General features: G+C 37.1%; 1 protein-coding gene across 3 annotated transcripts in view; it reads right to left on the reverse strand.

The window, feature by feature from the left end:
* The window catches only part of LMO3 (LIM domain only 3), a 58941-nt gene that overhangs the window by 40671 nt on the left and 41 nt on the right, over positions 1 to 18229 (reverse strand). For 2 of the 3 annotated variants that reach the window (XM_049881509.1, XM_049881508.1), the window contains exons 1-2: positions 15186 to 15268; positions 10937 to 11150 (exon numbers count right to left, since the gene is read on the reverse strand). In XM_049881509.1, coding sequence (XP_049737466.1) covers positions 10937 to 11150; positions 15186 to 15210 — 239 coding nt within the window. In that variant the 5' untranslated portion in view covers positions 15211 to 15268. Of the gene's footprint in view, positions 1 to 10936; positions 11151 to 15185; positions 15269 to 16363; positions 16431 to 18221 lie in introns of those variants that run through there. The other variant, XM_049881510.1, reaches the window with a different exon arrangement.

Raw genomic sequence — 18229 nt, forward strand, 5'->3', positions numbered from 1 at the left:
GCACCTTTGGGCCAAGGATTTACCCTCACATATACTGTGTAGACAACACTAGTGCTCATCAATATGGGTGTTCCCTTGTATTTCACATTGAAATACTGTGATGCATAAATAGTCCATTAATCATATTAGTACTTACATGTAAAAAAAGTAGATACCTTTTAAAACTTAAAAACATACAAATATACCATCACTCACAGATTAGCATCAGACAGTCAAGTGACCAAATCCTGAGGTTTATGTTCAGATTTATACTATTTCACAACTCTTAATTAATCACACAGGGTCCAAATGATCCTTAATAAAAATATATTTTAAAAAAATGGCATTAAATTATAACTAGAAAATAGTCCCACTCAACTCAGCAGATGAGCTCTGTAATTCACACTGGGATTCATTCAGTAACAGCCTAACTGGATAAGCTTTCCAGTAGTTCTCAATTGGAAGAATTAACACTGCCTGAGGGGGGCACTTAGAAATGTGCAGTGTGGGGGCATTTTTTGGTTGTCACAGTGACAGGGACAGCCACTTAGTGGCTGCCCCTAATCCTCACCTTTTCTGTCCTTAACTTCAGCCACACTAACATCCTTAATGTTCCATAAACGCATCAGGTAACCTCCCATCTCAGGACCTTTGTATTGACTGTTCCCTGTGCCTGAATGTCCTTCCCATACCTCCTCTTGGCTAGTTTCTTCACTTTCTTCAGGTCTTTACTCAATTTCCAACTCAAGGAAGGCATACCTGCCTAAACAAAATCCCCATCTCTCTCTCTCTCTCTCTCACACACACACACACACACAAATACAAATTCGGCAAACCTCTTATACTGTTTCATTTTTTCCCATGGTGTTTATTACCTTCTAATGCATTATATGGAGCCCGGGTGGTGCAGCGGTTAAGAGCTCAGCTGCTAACCGAAGGGTCTGCAGTTCAAATCCACCAGCCACTCCTTGGAAACCCTATTGGACAGTTCTAATCTGACCTATAGGGTCGCTATGAGTTGGAATCGACTCGATGGGTTTGGTTGTTGTTGTTGTTTAAATGCATTATATGCTCATTTTGTTGATTACCTGCTTCCTATAACTAGAATATGAACTTTACAAGGGAGGTGGTACTTTTGTGTTGTGCTTAATGCTGTATCCCAGGGCTTTGTACAGTACCTAGAGCATATAGAATACTAATATTGAATGAGAAAATGGGTACCAGGGACGCCAAGCATTTTGCCAAGGGCATCAATTGCTAGCTTAGTCTGTTGATAGTTTACCAGTACCTGTGATAAGAGATGGAACAGTGTAAACAGCATGAAAGTTACCAAGCTAACTCTCTTTATCTTACTCTGCCTCCAAAACAGAAGAAGCTCAGAGCTCAGCTTTTGTAACAGGACTACTTTACTTATTACTTATAACCTTACTTCTACAGAAAACTTTCTATTCTTTCCTCATCATACCTCTTCTCTTTTTCTATATTGGTTCCATAGGACATAACTAGATGAAAACTCTTTATATGTTTTACTTAGTTATCTAACAATCAACATGAATATATTTATCAGTTGTAGAAAATTTGACAAGTAACTTGCCATTAAATACTTCCTAAATTTCCCAAATTCAATACCTTATTTTTATATAATAAAAATTAATAACTGTTATGTTTTCTATTTATCCATTATATAAAATCAATTAGAAATATAATATTCTACATTCATTATCTATAGGAACGAACAATTGACACTCGAATATTTGTTAGGTGACTACATTGTTTCCTTTTAGAACTGTTAATAAGAAATAGCAGAGTGTAATTGTAAATAAAAACCCCAATACGGCCTGCACAGCAAGAATGCCCTGTGGAAAGAAGGGATTCTTCTAGCTCAGAGCCTTTCTAATTTTTTTCTAATAAATGACCACAGAAAACACTAGTTTATAAGTTTGCAGGCAATTCAATAACTTATCATTTCTCTGTATTGTTTAAAGCATATACTATCTCTCAGCAGATATTCACATGCAATACTTACAGGCTTTAAAATTATGTTCACATTATAGCTGAACTTCTCACCTGTAAAAAACAAATAAACCTGACCACTGAAACTGATACCCATATTTACTGTTAGAAGCTATGGTTACCACTTTCCTTCCCTACCTCACACCTCCCAAGTAAAGGAACTAATTACTCATCTTACCTAGTCTTTATGTGTAGCTGGGGCCAGGATAAATTTTTACGGAGCGGTTGGTAAACACAGAACGACTATCATGCTCAGTGTCATGAGGTATTTTAAAGTGTAAGAGTCTCGACCCTCCTAGTTTTGGTTAAAGGTGAGCACTCTATAAAAGGGCATTACTTAACACTTTTCAAAGTCTTTTAAAAATAATTTCAAAAATATTTTGTAAGTTTGCATTTCTTTTAGCATTGTTTACTATTAAAAACCTGGGGTTGTTTTAAAAAGTTTTAGAAAATAAGAATAAACTATCAATGTCTAAAACTGTCCTTTGCCCTGAGTATCCCACAACATAAATAAGATGGGAATTTATGATTTCTCTGTAGTGTTTAGACTAATGATAAATTTTAGCCTTAGCACATTTCATGAAGTCCCACGCCCTGTTACTAGTCCTTGTCATATTAGATATTTATGTTTACTAAAACTGATTTTCTGTTTTTATTAATAGGATGGGTTAACTGTGGACTATGCTTTACTGCATTAGTAATAACAATTTTAGTTAAATATGCCTTTGGGACACTCCTCTGAAAATAATCTTTGAATTCCTAAGAGTCTTTTATTTTCCCTATAGTCCAGTTGGAGAGTTTTTAATATTAAATTGAATAAACTCTAACCAATGGTGGTTAGAGTTTAACTGAATACACACAGCTTAATGTCAATTTTCCAACTTCAAATCAGGGCTCTGTCTATTCCAAGATGATTACTTATCTCGAGTGTGATTTTATTTTAAACTAATAAAGCCCCTGCTAGAGACTTTTGTATCACAACAAACTAACTCTATGGAGCGAAGCTTTAGAAGCTTTACATAACTACAGAAATAAATTATTGAGAAGAAAACGGTTTATTCAGAAATTTTGAAAATACAGGGTAGAAACCGTAAGTGGCACAGGCACATGTCTAAGACTAAAACTGATATTTTGTGATTATAATAAATGTGTTTGATGATGATAATAAAAGGATACGCTAAATTCTAATACATTTAGAGACATTAAAACTGATAATGAAGTGGGTGGGGGTAGACTTCAATAGGCAAGGAATTGTTTTAAGGTAAGAAATGAAAATCTAAATACATTTCTTGCTTTCTAACGTAAACTCCCACTTTGAAATAAATGCCTTACTGACACCTTGAAAAGGGAAATTATGGTTAATTACCAAAACAAGTATGTTACGATGGTAGAAAGAGAAATAGAACAGACCGTATCAAATGCTGTCGGAGCTGAGCAAAACAGATTTGGAAGATAAAAATCACAAGGGCATAAATTTAAGCATTCTGTAGTTTTATAAAACTTGTCTTTCCTCTTGGAATAGTGAAAACTATAAAAACAAGCCAGTGCTACATTTTGCTATACTAAGAAATTAGCCGGTGCCATGTATCTGAATTTTACAAGGGTCAAAGCCAACTAAACTGAGGCGATCTGGCCAAAGTCAATGATGGCAAAAGGTAATGTTTATTCTAAACTTATTTAGATTCTAAATCTCTACGTGCAACATGCATATACATACCCAGGCCCCTTCGTAATGCTTAAAAAAAAAAAAAAATTACCAATGGGAAACTATGTGCCACTGTAAGTCATTATTTATCTGAACCTAAATAAAAAATTTTATAGAAACTGAAAAATAAACAAAGAAAAGAAAATGTTGTTCTAAAGAAATATGGTTCATGTAAATGCTATCTTATAAAAATATCCAGTTAACTGCATAGAGTATTGCTATTTTTATTTTTACATTTTCAAGATCTTGTCCTGTATTTATACTTCGTATATGTTAACATTTACTGATAAAAGTAAGAAATGTTAATTTTTTTCTTGTAAAATTGGACAATGTTGCAGTATATGATTTTGAATAATAGAAGACATTCTCGTAGGAACTGGAAAAATGTTTGCAAAACAAACAGCAAAGTAAGATTTCGGTGCCTCACAGTGGAATAAAGGAAAATACAATGGTCGTATAGGTTGGTACAAGTCTTCTTTTAGGCTATTAATTTGTATGTGAGGGAGAAAACTGAACTACATAATATATTTCTAAAATGTATATATTCATCAAAACCGTTTACAAAATTACTACTTTCAGTATATTTTTCAAAAGGAGATTCCCTAATAAATTATGTTTATATAGTTAAATACAGCATTATAATGCAGTTTATACAGCACTAAAATTTACTATTAGTCACTTAATGGAAGCTAATGGTGAGTTTATAAATGAAGTGCTGGCTTACTCTGATATATTCTAAGAGCAACCAAAAATAGAGATTCTTTCCCAGAGTTCTATGTATTTATAAAGTGTTAAATCAGCAATTTTAGCAATTCTCAACTGTAGTTCTTCCAGATGTATTTAATCCTAAATATGCTTGTAGAAACAGAATATTTTTCTGCTAAGTCAGGTATGTCTAACTTATGCATCTTATGTGTAAAAACTATCCTGACTGAAGGATTCCATGTTTTATAAAAAGATAAAACAAAACAAAACAAAACAAAACTTTAAAGATATAGAAAAAGTGTAAGGTGTTTTTGCATTTTTAATATTTGTATGTGTGTGTGTGTAGCGGGGAATTTTCACTGAAAATATTCCAAGTCTGTAAAACAAAACAAATCCAAATATAAAGCCACAAAACTAAAATAGTTAACTATATTAAATATTTATTCACTGAAAATGGAGGCATCACAGAATTAAGGACAGAAAGATACTGTAGATAAATTTACAAATCAGAAGAAATTCTGTATATATAATGTAGTCAATATTTCTAACAGAAATTGTTGCCGGGAAGTTGTTGCTCATGAGGCTGTGTGAATCCACCAATGTTTTCAGAGTGAGAAGCACCTTCTCACACTACTGTAAAAACAGAAGTATCCTTCCCTATTCCAGCTAGGCCGTGAAGACTATACAGTCTAAAATGTTCGAAATCTATTTCAGTAATGCTTTCCTATGATAAAGGGAAAATGGATTCAAAATTTCTCCTTTATATGAAGCTATAAATAAGACAACTTGTAAAGACTATAGCAGTATTTTTTAACAGACCATGCTGCCTATTTTACACAGTTGCATGCCAAAATATTTCATAAGACTAAGATTGAATTAGGCATTTAAATATGATAAAAGTTATGACTATAATAAAGTTTTAAGAAAGCTCAAATGAAGCTCATAGAGAAAAAGTTAATTTGTAAGGAGTTGCATTCCATATAAATACTTAAGTTTCCAAACTTAAAACAATAAAAAGTGATTCCTTTTTCAAATAATAATAAGGTACTGCTTTCCAGGGTAAATATTTCCAAAAGCCTAATATTTAAAAGATGACCATGAAGGGTAGAAGGACCCTTTACTTAACATTAAGAAAGAATCTTGCCAGATAAAATACTACTAACACCATACCCCCATTTATATTTAAGGCTAAAATTATGTGCCAATATAAATTTGACCCTATGTAAAAATTCAGAAGCACCAGGTTTGATCAGTTTGAAATAAAGTTATAACTAGATTTATGCTGGATGTAGCTTTTTATTTTAATTTTCTATTTTAAAGTTGTACTATTATATTGAAACATAAAAATTGCAGTCAGAATTGCAGCCTCAAATCATTTTAGTTAAGTGGCAACTATGGTGGAGCATGCAGCATCGCTCTTTCTTAGTAGTTTCATTTTAAACAAATTATCCTCCGACATAAAAATAGTAAATTGCGTTAAGTTTTATGTAAGACATTTTCAGCTTCTCCTATAGGAAGAGCTATAAGCAGCTGCCCTGGCACATAGCAAAGCAAACAGCTTTGAATAAACTGGCAAGCTACAATATACAGAAATACAAGCTACAGCCTACATCAACTTAATGCTTAAAATATAAAACAAGTAAAAAGTTGAAGGCTTAAACAAAAAACAAACAAAAATTGCCCAGAAAACTTCAGTGATAAGTTCTGATATTCTTTATTGCCTCCAAGTAAAAAAGTAAAGTGTTTTGATGTTTTTCCTAGTTCTGATGGTTTAACAGTTGTCACAAAATCTTAATTGTGAACTCTTACCACGCAAAAACTACTTACGTTATTTTCCAGATAGAAATATGGGCAATAGATAGTTTAACAGTAATTAAAAAAAAAAAGTTGTCTTTGAGTCAATTCTGACTCACAGTGACCCTATGGGACAGAGTAGACCTGCCCCAGAGAGTTTCCATGGTGACTTGATGGCAATGGGTTTGCGCTGGAATCTACACAGAAGCAGACTGCCTCATTTTTCTCCTGCAGGGCAGCTAGTGGTTCGACTGCCAATCTTTTGGTTAGCAGCTGAGCGCTTAACCACTGTGTCACCAGGGCTCCTTCAGCAGTAACTAAAGTCCCTTAAACATCACTACTAAAACTTAGCTATTCTTATGTAATAAATACTAATCTGCTTTAGGTACTCTTACTTTTAAGCTCTAGTTTAAGGTACAAAGATGCTTATATCTCATCCTTTAATCATAAAAACAGTTATATGGTTATATGGTGTATATACTTTGGACCAGTTTTAACTATACATTTCTAGGTCTTAGCATATAAATATCGACTGGCAGATTGACTTCACAGCTTCAGTCAGAAAGCTTGTTAATAGGGGAAGTTTTTAAAAGTATGATCCGTCTCTTCCTTTACCTAATGTGTTTCCAAAAGAGGAGAACCATCCTACAGATGTATAAATTCTGTCTTGTCAGATAATTGTATTGTATAAAAATATTCTACAAAAAATAAAATAAAAGATATTATATTAGCTCTGTTACGGAAAGCGAAGAATTCTACTCTTAAGATTTGAAAGTCAGTGCATAGGTGGTAGGATATCTTTTCTTTTTCTTAAGTATAGTCATTTGTGTCAAAAAGGAGAAAATATATATCTGAAAGAAATAAATCTTACTACAAAAATAATCTTATGATCTAAATTCTTATACTTTTTATATTATTTAATATCTCAAATCATTATTCAAAGAACTTGTAAAAAATGTCAACAGTATCACCGTCCAAAGTAACACAAAATAAAATATGGAACTTCAAGATTCATTGCTCACCATTAGAAGGGTTTTCATCCCCTTTCTTTTGGGGAAGAAGTTAATTAGGAAGCTGAATAAAACTGGCAAAAAGATTTTACTTTTTCTAGATTAAAAAAAAAAAATTAACTGTCCCAGGATAATAATCATAACCGATAATTTACTAGTACAGGGAAACTACTCTTTTTCTTTATCATTTTCCATATTCTTGCTTAGGTGCCTAGCGATTTAGAGAGAGAGAAATACAAATCTTAGGTTGCTTATGTCCTGTTCGGTAAAAAAAAAATTGTTCGGTACCTCGAAGAAATTACATGATTTCCAGAGACCAAAAACAAAACCAAACCACATTTTAATAGAATTTAAATGATTAAGAAATGGCCGTGCAAAACACAAAAGGAAATCTGCTGAACTAGGAGAAAAATTATTTTCAAAGTTCTGGAAAAAGGTCAAGAATGCTACTTATTCACTGATAATATAGATTGTGTATTATTAAATAAACAATTGGATAGTAATAATTTTAGTAACAAATCTGAAGGAACCTCCTTTTTTTCCTTAATTTCATCCATTGCCTAAAATTATGTCTCTCCTATAGTAGGCATTCAATAAAGATTTCTGAATGACTTATATACACATTTAGAGAAATTATTTGTTAATAAAACTTGTTTAATTGTATTTACCTATTTAACATATGGAATCAGACTATTTTAAAAAGCCAGTCAGAGACATATGTCACTGAACAGCAACACAATTTCATTGAGATACATGCTTTCCACATAAAACTATATATCACATCTGTGGCATGATCTATGGAAACCCTGGTGGCATAGTGGTTAAGTCCTACAGCTGCTAACCAAAGGGTTGGCAGTTCGAATCTGCCAGGTGCTCCTTGGAAACTCTATGGGGCAGTTCTACTCTGTCCTGTAGGGTCACTATGAGTCGGAATTGACTCGACAGCACTGGGTTTGTTTTTTTTTGGTTTGGGGCATAATCTATAAAACACAGTGCCTTTATACACATTCCCCATTTTACTTCTGTTATTTTTAAGTGTTGACGAATTAGTAGTTGCCAAAGAAGTCACACTCTATCCAACAGACCTTCAGTTTAAATAAGGGATGAAACTTGCTGTTAACAATTTAGTTGGAAATGTTAACAACCGTTGGTCTGTTAACATAACAACTGGCTGTTAACATGGTAATGACCAATTTAAGAGAAAACTGTATTCCTGATAAATGAATATATTTGCAACCAGGACCAGGTTTCATACTTGAAAGAGTATGGTTATATCTTTTTTTAATAAACATTGAAAAGTTTGAGCCTATCAGAAATTAAAAGTTCAATCAAAAGAGCAACATATAAACTCTTTTAGAGAAATGGGATTTCTGATATAAAAACTATTTTGATAAATTCCCTTCAACAAAACAGTCACTTGAAACTATCAAATACCATTTTAATATATTTTTACCATCATAAGGAAAAATAAAACCTATCAAATCTTAGGTTGCTTTCTCTAACTTGCTACTACATTGAAAACTGTAAAGCAGTTTTACTCACAACGCAGGTATTTCCTTGGCAAATTTTTATTTTTGGTGAAAAAAATCCAAATATTTCAAGAGATTTTCTCTAACTTTTGCTAAATTTTTTCTTTATTGCTGGTTAATCAAAAACAAAAACAAAAACCCTTGCCACTGAGTTGATCCGACTCATGGCAACCCTATAGGACAAAGAACTGCCCCATAGGGTTTCCCAGGAGTGGCTGGCAGATTTGAATTGTGGCTCTTTTGGTTAGCAGCTCAACTCTTAACCAGGATGCCACTGCTGATTAGAACACCTTAATCTTGCCCAGACTATATAAAATCTTTGATTGGAATTGCTCTAATGTAAATCCACTTGAGATACTGAAATTGTGAACAAACATAAAGTTAAAAAAGGAGTCAAAAAGCTGCGATTAATGGTTAGTGCAGAGAAAGCAAAACTAGGTAAGCAATGTGAAATCACTAACAGCAAATACAAATGATTTATGTGGAATGAGGCTCTCAATGAACAGAAGAGAAATTTATATTTCAAAGAGAATAGTTCAAAGACTGGAAAGTTCTAAAAGAACCTATGCAATACGTTAATTCTAATTAGTTGGGCCACCACAACGAGGGAAATCCTGGCTGTAGAATCACTCCCTACTGTTGGCACCTTCTATGTATTTTGTGCTCCTGGAGCACAGAAAGGTAGTAACAAGTGGTCATAGTTAGTCAGGAGGCTGCCAGACGAGGCAGTCCTAAAAAGAGGGGCACAAACCACCACCAAACCCACTGCAGAGCAGCATCTAATAAAAAGTATTTCATTCACCCTCCTAACTACCATTAATCAAATACTATGTTTTTGTATATAAATATTGAAAACCCAGACCCAGTGCCATCAAGTCGATTCCGACTCATAGCAACCCTATAGGACAGAGTAGAACTGCCCCACAGGGTTTCCAAGGAGTACCTGGTGGATTCAAACTGCTGACCCTTTGGTTAGCACTATGCCACCATTGTTTCCATAAAAAATAAATATTGAAGCTGACTGCAAATAACTGAGTTACATACTGAAAAGCACCAAATTCCCTTGAAAACCCCACCAAAATAAATGAGCAAGATGGTTAAGGAGTCACTGCTAATTGATAAATTTGGTGTCATAGGTGGAAAATTTTAAAATAAACTGCTTAATCCCAGACTAGAAAAATGATTAATTGTATCAAATATGAAAATCTAAATGATGCCATATATCATTTCTCTAATTTGATAGGTCCTGCTTTATGAATAATGCAATTTGCAGCTGAATCAAGTCTCAAAGTTCCTTGAAAAACAAAATGATTTTTCTAAATAAAAGTTTATATGTTGAGTACTAAATGCTGGTTAACATGACAGGATGGACGTTTAGTTCTCTGATGCTTTGTCGCACTTCGTGGCTTCATAACCAAGAACACCTGCTGTGTCCTGAAACTGTTCAGCCATTTACCCACTGGAAAGCGGCTGATGTTTCCCAGTGATGATGGTGGCCTTTACTTTGTTATTTTCCATAAAGCTGCTGGCAAGTTGAGGCTGCTCAATGCTCAGTGATGTCTTTGTGATGGCCGTTTGAAACGTCGTGGGGGGAGATTCATTCATTCACATTTGGGGAAAGTTTTCAAAACTGTACAATAAGTATACTAATAAATACCAGCAAAGAATTAAAAACCAAATTTTCTTTGACAAATCTGAATCGGAAAAGATAACCGATTAACTTTGGAGGACTAAATTCAGGTCTAACTAAGAGACAGTAGTTGAACTATTTCATGAGGTATATTTGTCAAATTAGAAATTATAAAAACAGTTAAACTGTTTAGCTAAGCAGCTGACCCATTTCTTTGTGTTATGCTCCCCTTGCCTCTTATGCTCTGATAAAAACCTTATATACGGATTTCTATCAAATACATCCTTGACATTAACTGCAAGTTTCAACATAGGCAGTAGAACAGCCTGTTCCTAAAAAATGAGCATCCAGGCATGCCAAACTGAAACACTTTGTATATAGTGTTTCGTTGGCCATTTCTTTGGCAGTAATTTGAGTAACACACACTGGACAGCATTTTGAAGGCTGACAGGTTAGTGTCTTTCAGGAAAAGAGCTGGTAATGAGGAAATAAAACAAACAAAAAAAAATACACTTACAAAAGTATTTTAAAAGGAATCCAGTCATCACTGGTGTGCAAGGATAATTCCTACCTCAGATAGTCTCTGCGACAAAGGATAAGATTAGCTTTAGTGTACAGGGTGGAGCCCACCTCTCCCAAACGACAGTCACAGCAGGCACACTTCAGACAGTCTTCATGCCAGTATTTGTCCAGTGCCTTTAGAAGATACCGGTCCTTGATCTTTCGGTTGCAGCCAGCACAACCTTTCGGCTTGGTGTCTGGCTGGACTGAGAGCATTTGTATACCTAAAAGAAGACAAAAGCAAAAAGAGAGCTGGGACAACAAGACAGAATAAAAAAAGATGTCAAAAGATCGCCAACAAGTTAAATATTTAATATTCCCTTTTCTAATAGTATTAGCTTTTCTTTTTTAAGGTCGTACTGATATCAAGCTCAATTTTGGAAACCAAGAATCTCAAAACTTTATAAAGTTCTTATTAAATCATTTACAAATGTCACAAGTATAAACTGGTAAAAATAGTGAATTCATGTTGTACCCAGTAAGCTAGCATTATAAACACGGACTTAAATATTTGTAATAATTTTATAGTGTTTCTAGTTCCTATATATACCATCTCTTTTAGGGAGGACATGTGAGGAAATGGCTAACAATTTTAAAAGAAAGCTATTTAATAAACTAATTCACACACAAGTTTTAGGAGTTAAAAAGGAGATTTTCTTAACTAGTTGAAAATTTCACTCAGTGTGTGTTTGAGGGTGGAAGGTGAGTGCACCCTAAATGGGACTGCGCTAGTAGCAGAAAGGTTTATAGTTATGTACGCAGCAGAGTCACCTGAAAAACTCACCAATCCTATTTTACTTGTTTGTGTCTAACACTTCCTTCTAAGTCCTTAATATTTCAAAATACTCATCATGTTAAAAGTCAAAAAATGCATTTATACTCATAAATATTAGTGCCTGTTTGAATGGCATATTAACTATACATGGTATGCTTTTATATAAAATTAATGTATAAGATTATATAATTTATTACCATAAATACACACTCATTTATTTTTATAGGGGAAAGAAGAAACAGGGCGAAGTCCAAATATATAAATATAAAATATACAAACATACATACATAAACATATTATATACAGATATTATACACACACTATACTAGACATAAAGACATTTATTTATTTTTAGAGATTATCTCCATCACAAATAAGGGGTCTAGCTGGATTCTATTGGTCTTAACAATTTGACTGAAATCCTTTCAACAAAAGGATATTCACCTTTGAGCTTCTTATTTCCTAAGTGTCAAACTCAGCCTTGAAAAATGCAGGGCTAACTCTTAAAAAGACTTCATACTTACCAAATGATTCATTTTAACATTATTAAAATAAAAATAATTTATTTTAAGCATTATTAAAATACCAAACACACCATCTATTCCAAATATCCTCACTTTACAAATATGATACAGAGGCCCAAGAGAGGTTAAGGGACTCGCTCAAAGGTGAACAATGGGACTTAGGACCAGGTGGCCTTCTTACAGTCCAGAGACCCCTCTGCTATATTAGGCTTCCTCTCCCAGGCATAAAGCTTTCAACTTGGATGTAGAAGGACAGAAAACACCAAATGTGAACGCACGTGAAACAGTTTCAAGACAGGAAATGCCAAGCTGTAAGCACCTGCATTTTCTGTGCATTTCCCTTCTCCATAATACCTAAACCTTCTTCAGTTTGTTTCCTCTGATACCTGATGATGCATGCTTTATCCCCACTACTTTCAAAAACCTATTTTTTTTTTAATCATACAGATAAGAGACATCAAGGTATCTTCCCCCCACACACAGCTGAATAACTTTTCTAGTTCCAAATAATACATGAATTGCACATGATATTGTTATGATGCTGAACTTTCTGTAGAAAATAACTTGTCTGGTACAGTACTGGAGTAGGAATGGCAGGGGAGAAAGCGGGGTGGCTGTTCCTTCTGCAGGATATGCATAGCCATAGTTGCCGGAGCTGCAGACTAGCAGCTGGATTTGTACAGAAGAGCAGGTGGTATTCCTATAGCTTGCTCTCTGTTCCTTTTCTTTGAAGGAACTAAGGGTCTAAAGTGTAGATTAATCATAACCCTTGATAGCTCTGCTAAATCTCACTCTCTAGAACTTCTAACAAATGAAGTTCCTTTGATCAGAACTGGTTATCCACTTCTAGCCAGGTTCCACAAGGAATGAATCCCATTAATTACACGGCAGAACATACCCAAGTGCCTCTTAACCATCTACCTGGGGGGAGGACGAACATTTTGATTTACTAAATGACATTCTAGATTATGTTAATATAAACATCCAGAGGTATATTAACATCAGCCATTTTATTTTTCTGATTTATAAAGACATTTTTAATCCTATAGCTCAAAGACGAGAAAAAATAAATCCTTCTTCAAAACAGCTAAGCTACATTTCCCATAGTTGTGCTACTACCATGAAGCGTAGAAAGTCAACTAACCTTACTGAAAATACTTTGCTACCAGGACAGCGGATACCAGCATTTGGCACAAGTCACACAGCCCTGCTTGTCTTCACAAAATGTTTTTGTTGTGTTGACATTTTAATTTAACACTCAGAGGCCAATTAATATTTGAAACTCTTACATTCTGTTTGGCCCTGGGCATAAAAGGAGTTTGATATTTTACATTTAATCCCTGTAATTTACTTTAAAGAACATCATATTCCTCTCAAAAATGGAAATTTTGAAATGGTATTCAAGTTAACAGTTATAGAAAAAAGAACTATTTTGTAGTCAGCACATTGCCATTTACCTAAAAAGCATAAAGCAGTCAGCGGCCTCCCCTAACCATCCAGAAGAACATGTCTGGGTAGAGTTACATGTTCCTAAGCTGAGAAACACTTCACAAGTTGCTCATAACACATCAGGACTCATAACTAGTTTTAGATTGGCATGTAAATTGTTCTGAGGGAAATTCTTATTGCCTCTGAGACCCTGCCATTCTGAGTTATTTGACAGTTTAAGGGAAATCATAATTAAAAAAAAAAAAAGACATAAATAATAGCCTGTGCAGTGTGGTGTGCAGAAATAAGCAGAACCATTTCATTTAAACTCTGGTGAGCTTTTAATTGCCTGGATTGCATTGTGAGGCGGCCTAACGGTTGATTGCCTCCATTATGTTCCCTTGTTCTGTGCCATTCATCCGCACAGTCTCAGCTTCAGTAGTTAACACAACAAAGTAGCCACAACTCCACAACACACAAGGTTTTAAAATAATAATAATAATAATCAAAGATTTGCAGCACTTAGAAACAGTCTTTTATATTTTGAGGCTAACTACACATAATGAGTGGAAAACATTTTGTCCCCCTTGGAAGATGCACAGAGAACAATTTGGGAGAAGGAACAGGAAGAGGGAATACATAAAGGGGGTTGGCAGAGATGAGGTGCCTCAGGAAGATGCTAAAACGGGAATGCAGGTCCTGCAGCTGGGAGCAGTGACACAGATTAAAAGAATTTGGCCAACAGGGCCATTCGATTGCCAAGAGGTACCAAACAAAAGATTTTCTCTCCTCCTGTCCATCTTCATCCTCTCCCCAACCCCCAGCCCCTATTGGAAAACTGGATTGGGCCTAAAAGCTTGTTTCTCTCTGTTCACTGGCCCAGAGCATCCCTACAGGCTGCAGCCCCCTAAGGGACAACAATGCAAATAGATGTCCCCAGATCTCAGGCACTGGAGCTGCTTAACTCTGTTCTGGCCCTTCAACTCCCAACCCCCCTCCCCATCAACCTTCCACTCACCCCCCCCCTTTTTTTTTTTTTGAGCAATGGAGCTGGGAACCAATTTGATTCCCTTTTTCTCCAATGCAGCTGCAAGGCTCAGAGATACTGACATTTTTCCACTCTTATCAGTTTAATTACAGTTACCATGGCAGCAAAGTGCTAGTGCTTGGCAAAGGCCAACAAGAGATTTGCAAGACTGAGTTCAATTTTGATGCAGCTCACATGCAAAATAAAAAAAAGAAATAAGAAACATACATACACTCTAACAAAGAATCCCTTGCGGAGTTTATGCTCTAGCCTTTTGTAGTTGTGTCTTTGCAGCCACACGGGGATGATTTGCAAAGAATGTAGCAGTATTTATTGCACCTAGCAAGATTAATTGGTTTAAGCAGCAGTCTTTCAGAGCAGTTACAACAATAATATTTCACATCTTTTAGAAAGACACAAAAGCGGCGGAAGAGCAGGAAGGCTTTTGAGCAGCTAAGAGTGCCGAGCGCCGGCAGAGAGCATCTGTGATAGATTGTAACCTTACCAAAACTTTTCTCCTTTTTCTGCATGAGTTGACTTAGGCGTGCCTGAGTTGCCGCAGCTTCTCATTGAGCACCAAGCCCAAAGGTAGAAGTGGAAGGGGTCTCCTTGATAAGGCTCAAGTGTGGACCTGGTGCACAGGCTACACCGCCGAGGACCTGCTATTGTGTAGCCACTTTGGGAGCGGGTCGGAGTGGCGGCGGAGGGTGGGGGAAGGGATGAGGACGGCCAGACGAGACACGGCGCACACACGGAGCCCCTCGCAGTGTGGCAGTGTGCAAAATGATGGCGAATGACAAAGCCACATGCTTCCCTAACTCTGCCTGTAATCCTAAAATCCCAGCGGCCCCTTTTAGCTTCGTGGTAACAAATGGATTTGATTAAACTGTCACATGCAGCGTTAGCATAGCGTATCATGTTCAGTAGGAAAAAGATCATAAATCTGACTTGTATTTCATAACAGCAATCTGGGTAGCCCCCGTTAAAATGTGCTGCATCAGTTTGAATCTCAACCTATCAGGACATACGCACCTCGTTCCACTGAGCCCCTCTCTTTTGGCCACTTCTCCCACAAGCCCCAAAGATAGCCACTTTTTCATCTTCTGGAAACAACATTTTGTTATTATGGCTGTGTGGGGGAGGCGGAAGTGTCAACAAGAACCAAAAGACTGTAATTTAAACTCTTTTTGGGGTGGTGGTCATGAATCCCAGCAACTAAGGGGCGGAGGGTCCGGGAACCGACCCTGGACTGAATTCCCTTCGTAAGCGGCCAGGAGCAAACATTTCCCGATCCCGAACTCTCCTGCCCCTCTCTCCCTGGGAGCCTGGGGCGTGGAAATGGTGCAGTTCCTGGTGAACTTTGACTATTATCCACTCGAGTCATACTTGAGACGTTCGGCTCTGCAGCCGCTCTCCCCCTTCCATCAATATCTTCCGCCTGCGTCTATTTCACGTCTCATCATAAAAATAATGAAGCCTCACATGATTTAAACAAAACCGCCTCAGCAGAGCTGCAGCCCGAGTGAAAGTTGCAGTGCGGAGCTGGGTTGCAGCTCCAGTTGATGCCTCATTAGGAGAGGCTGGGGGAGAAAAAAAGACCCACATCCGCACACGCACGCGCGCACCCGCAGACACACACACCACAAATAAGCCGACGCGTGTGTTCACAGTTGCTGCACTTACCTTCTCAATTAAGCGATACAGGGGGAGGCCGTTCAGTAAGCACAGTGGCTGCTTTGTAGCGCTTCTCCTTGGGAAAGGTCAAAAAGAAGCATTGTTTGGGGGGGAAAAAACGGAGGGGGGAGGGAATCGCTATTTTTTAAGTTTAAAATAATGAGGTCCTCAAGGATCCGCCAAGTAATGGTGTTGACCGCATCTGAGCCACAGGTGTCCTCCTTTTAGGCAACTGCCGTCCGAGGCTGTCTCTCTCTCAGTCCTGGCTCAAGACAACTTACCCCAGCAGCGTGTGAGGCGCCGAGCTGAAGGAAGCCCCGGCTCTCAGCTGCAAAATGCAATCCCTTACCAGCCAGACATAATACAGCCAAAGAAAAGGTCACTCAGTTATTACTGAGCCAGCGGAGCCCAGGCAGCGCTTGTCAAGACCATAGAGAAGCAGCTCCCTTCCGATTTAAGACTATTTACCTCTCACCCCCACCCCTCCCCTCTTCTCTCCTTTCCTTTTCTCCCTCCCTCTCTCGCCGGCTCTCTCGCTCGCTCTCGCGTGCCTATTCTGCAGCTCAGTCAAGTACAACCGCCCTCGGAAAGTGCAAAGCAGCCACGAGACAGATCGGGCTTTGTTGCTAATTTCCCAGGGTGAAAATTTACAAGCCTGCGAGTGCAGTCAGCACAACCACATGCATATGCTCTTCGCAAACGCTGGGGACGACCCCACGCACAAAAAGTGACCTCTGCAGGAGTCGGCTCAAGAAGGACCCTACCTCCTTGACCCGTCCAACAGAACTCCTGCAAAAGTGCTCCGGAGAAAAAGGGTAGAGTTCCTAAAATAATCAGGCATTCTGGAATAGGTGGCCACATTTAAAGCAAACTGTCCCCCAAAGCCATTTTTTAAGCTAGTAATTATGGAAATTAAAAGCAAGAGAATCAAACGGCTTCCAGCATAGGCTGGAAAAGCACCCAGCCCTCCCTTTGAAGAAATGCCTTGAGGGTGGAGGGTGGCTTGCAATTGCCAGGTCTCTGACTTCCATTCAGGAACTCTCTAAAGTCGCTGCTCCTCAGGTCTGTCACACATGCTGGGTCCAGCTGATGACACACTCTTTTTCCTTCTTTTACTCGAGTGGCCCTAGAGCCAAACTGTGAACTTGCTCCCTGTGAACCAGTTCTGAACCCCTCTCCCTGCCACTGAAACGCACTCCTGCAACTACTTGAATTCCTTATAGTTTAAAACTCACACGCTCAAATGAAAAACACGCAAGAGCACATTGTTTGACCACTAACTGGAGCAAAGAACCAGAGGGTCTCCAAGCCTGGCCAGAGGCACCCCTACTACCCTGCCTCCATAGGCTTGTTTTTGAGGCCTTGTCAGATTCTTTTTTTTTTTTTTTTAATAGGTCTTTTTCTCCCCAACCTCCTCTCTCAACTTTACTTTCTATCTATCAAAGCTACTGGTAGCTTTAAAATATCTTATCATTTTTCTAAGTTTTCAAACTTCAAAGTTATCTTCTGTTTTTGGCAGCTATAATGACATCCTCACCAGCTTTTACATAGACTTGTCAAAGGGCAAGCTTAAAAAATAGTCCAAATTTAATGGCCCTGGCTAAAATATCCTAAGAGCCAAAAAGAGTTAATTGTTGAACTACAAACAACTTTTTTTCTTCTCTGCAGCATCAGTTTTATATAAAAAAAAAAAAATAAACCACTCCCTCCAATGAATATGTAGCCTAAATAATGCCCCTCTTCATAAAGAATAATGGCACGACATTGAGAACTTAGTTTCCATCCCTTCCCTTTTAAAGACTCATAATATAATAGTATATAGTTTGCTTTCCTCTCCCTTTAAAAGGCAACAAAACTCAGAACTAACCTGAAAAA

This window comes from Elephas maximus, chromosome 4 (genome assembly GCF_024166365.1).
Source record: "Elephas maximus indicus isolate mEleMax1 chromosome 4, mEleMax1 primary haplotype, whole genome shotgun sequence".
NCBI classification, from domain to species: domain Eukaryota; kingdom Metazoa; phylum Chordata; class Mammalia; order Proboscidea; family Elephantidae; genus Elephas; species Elephas maximus.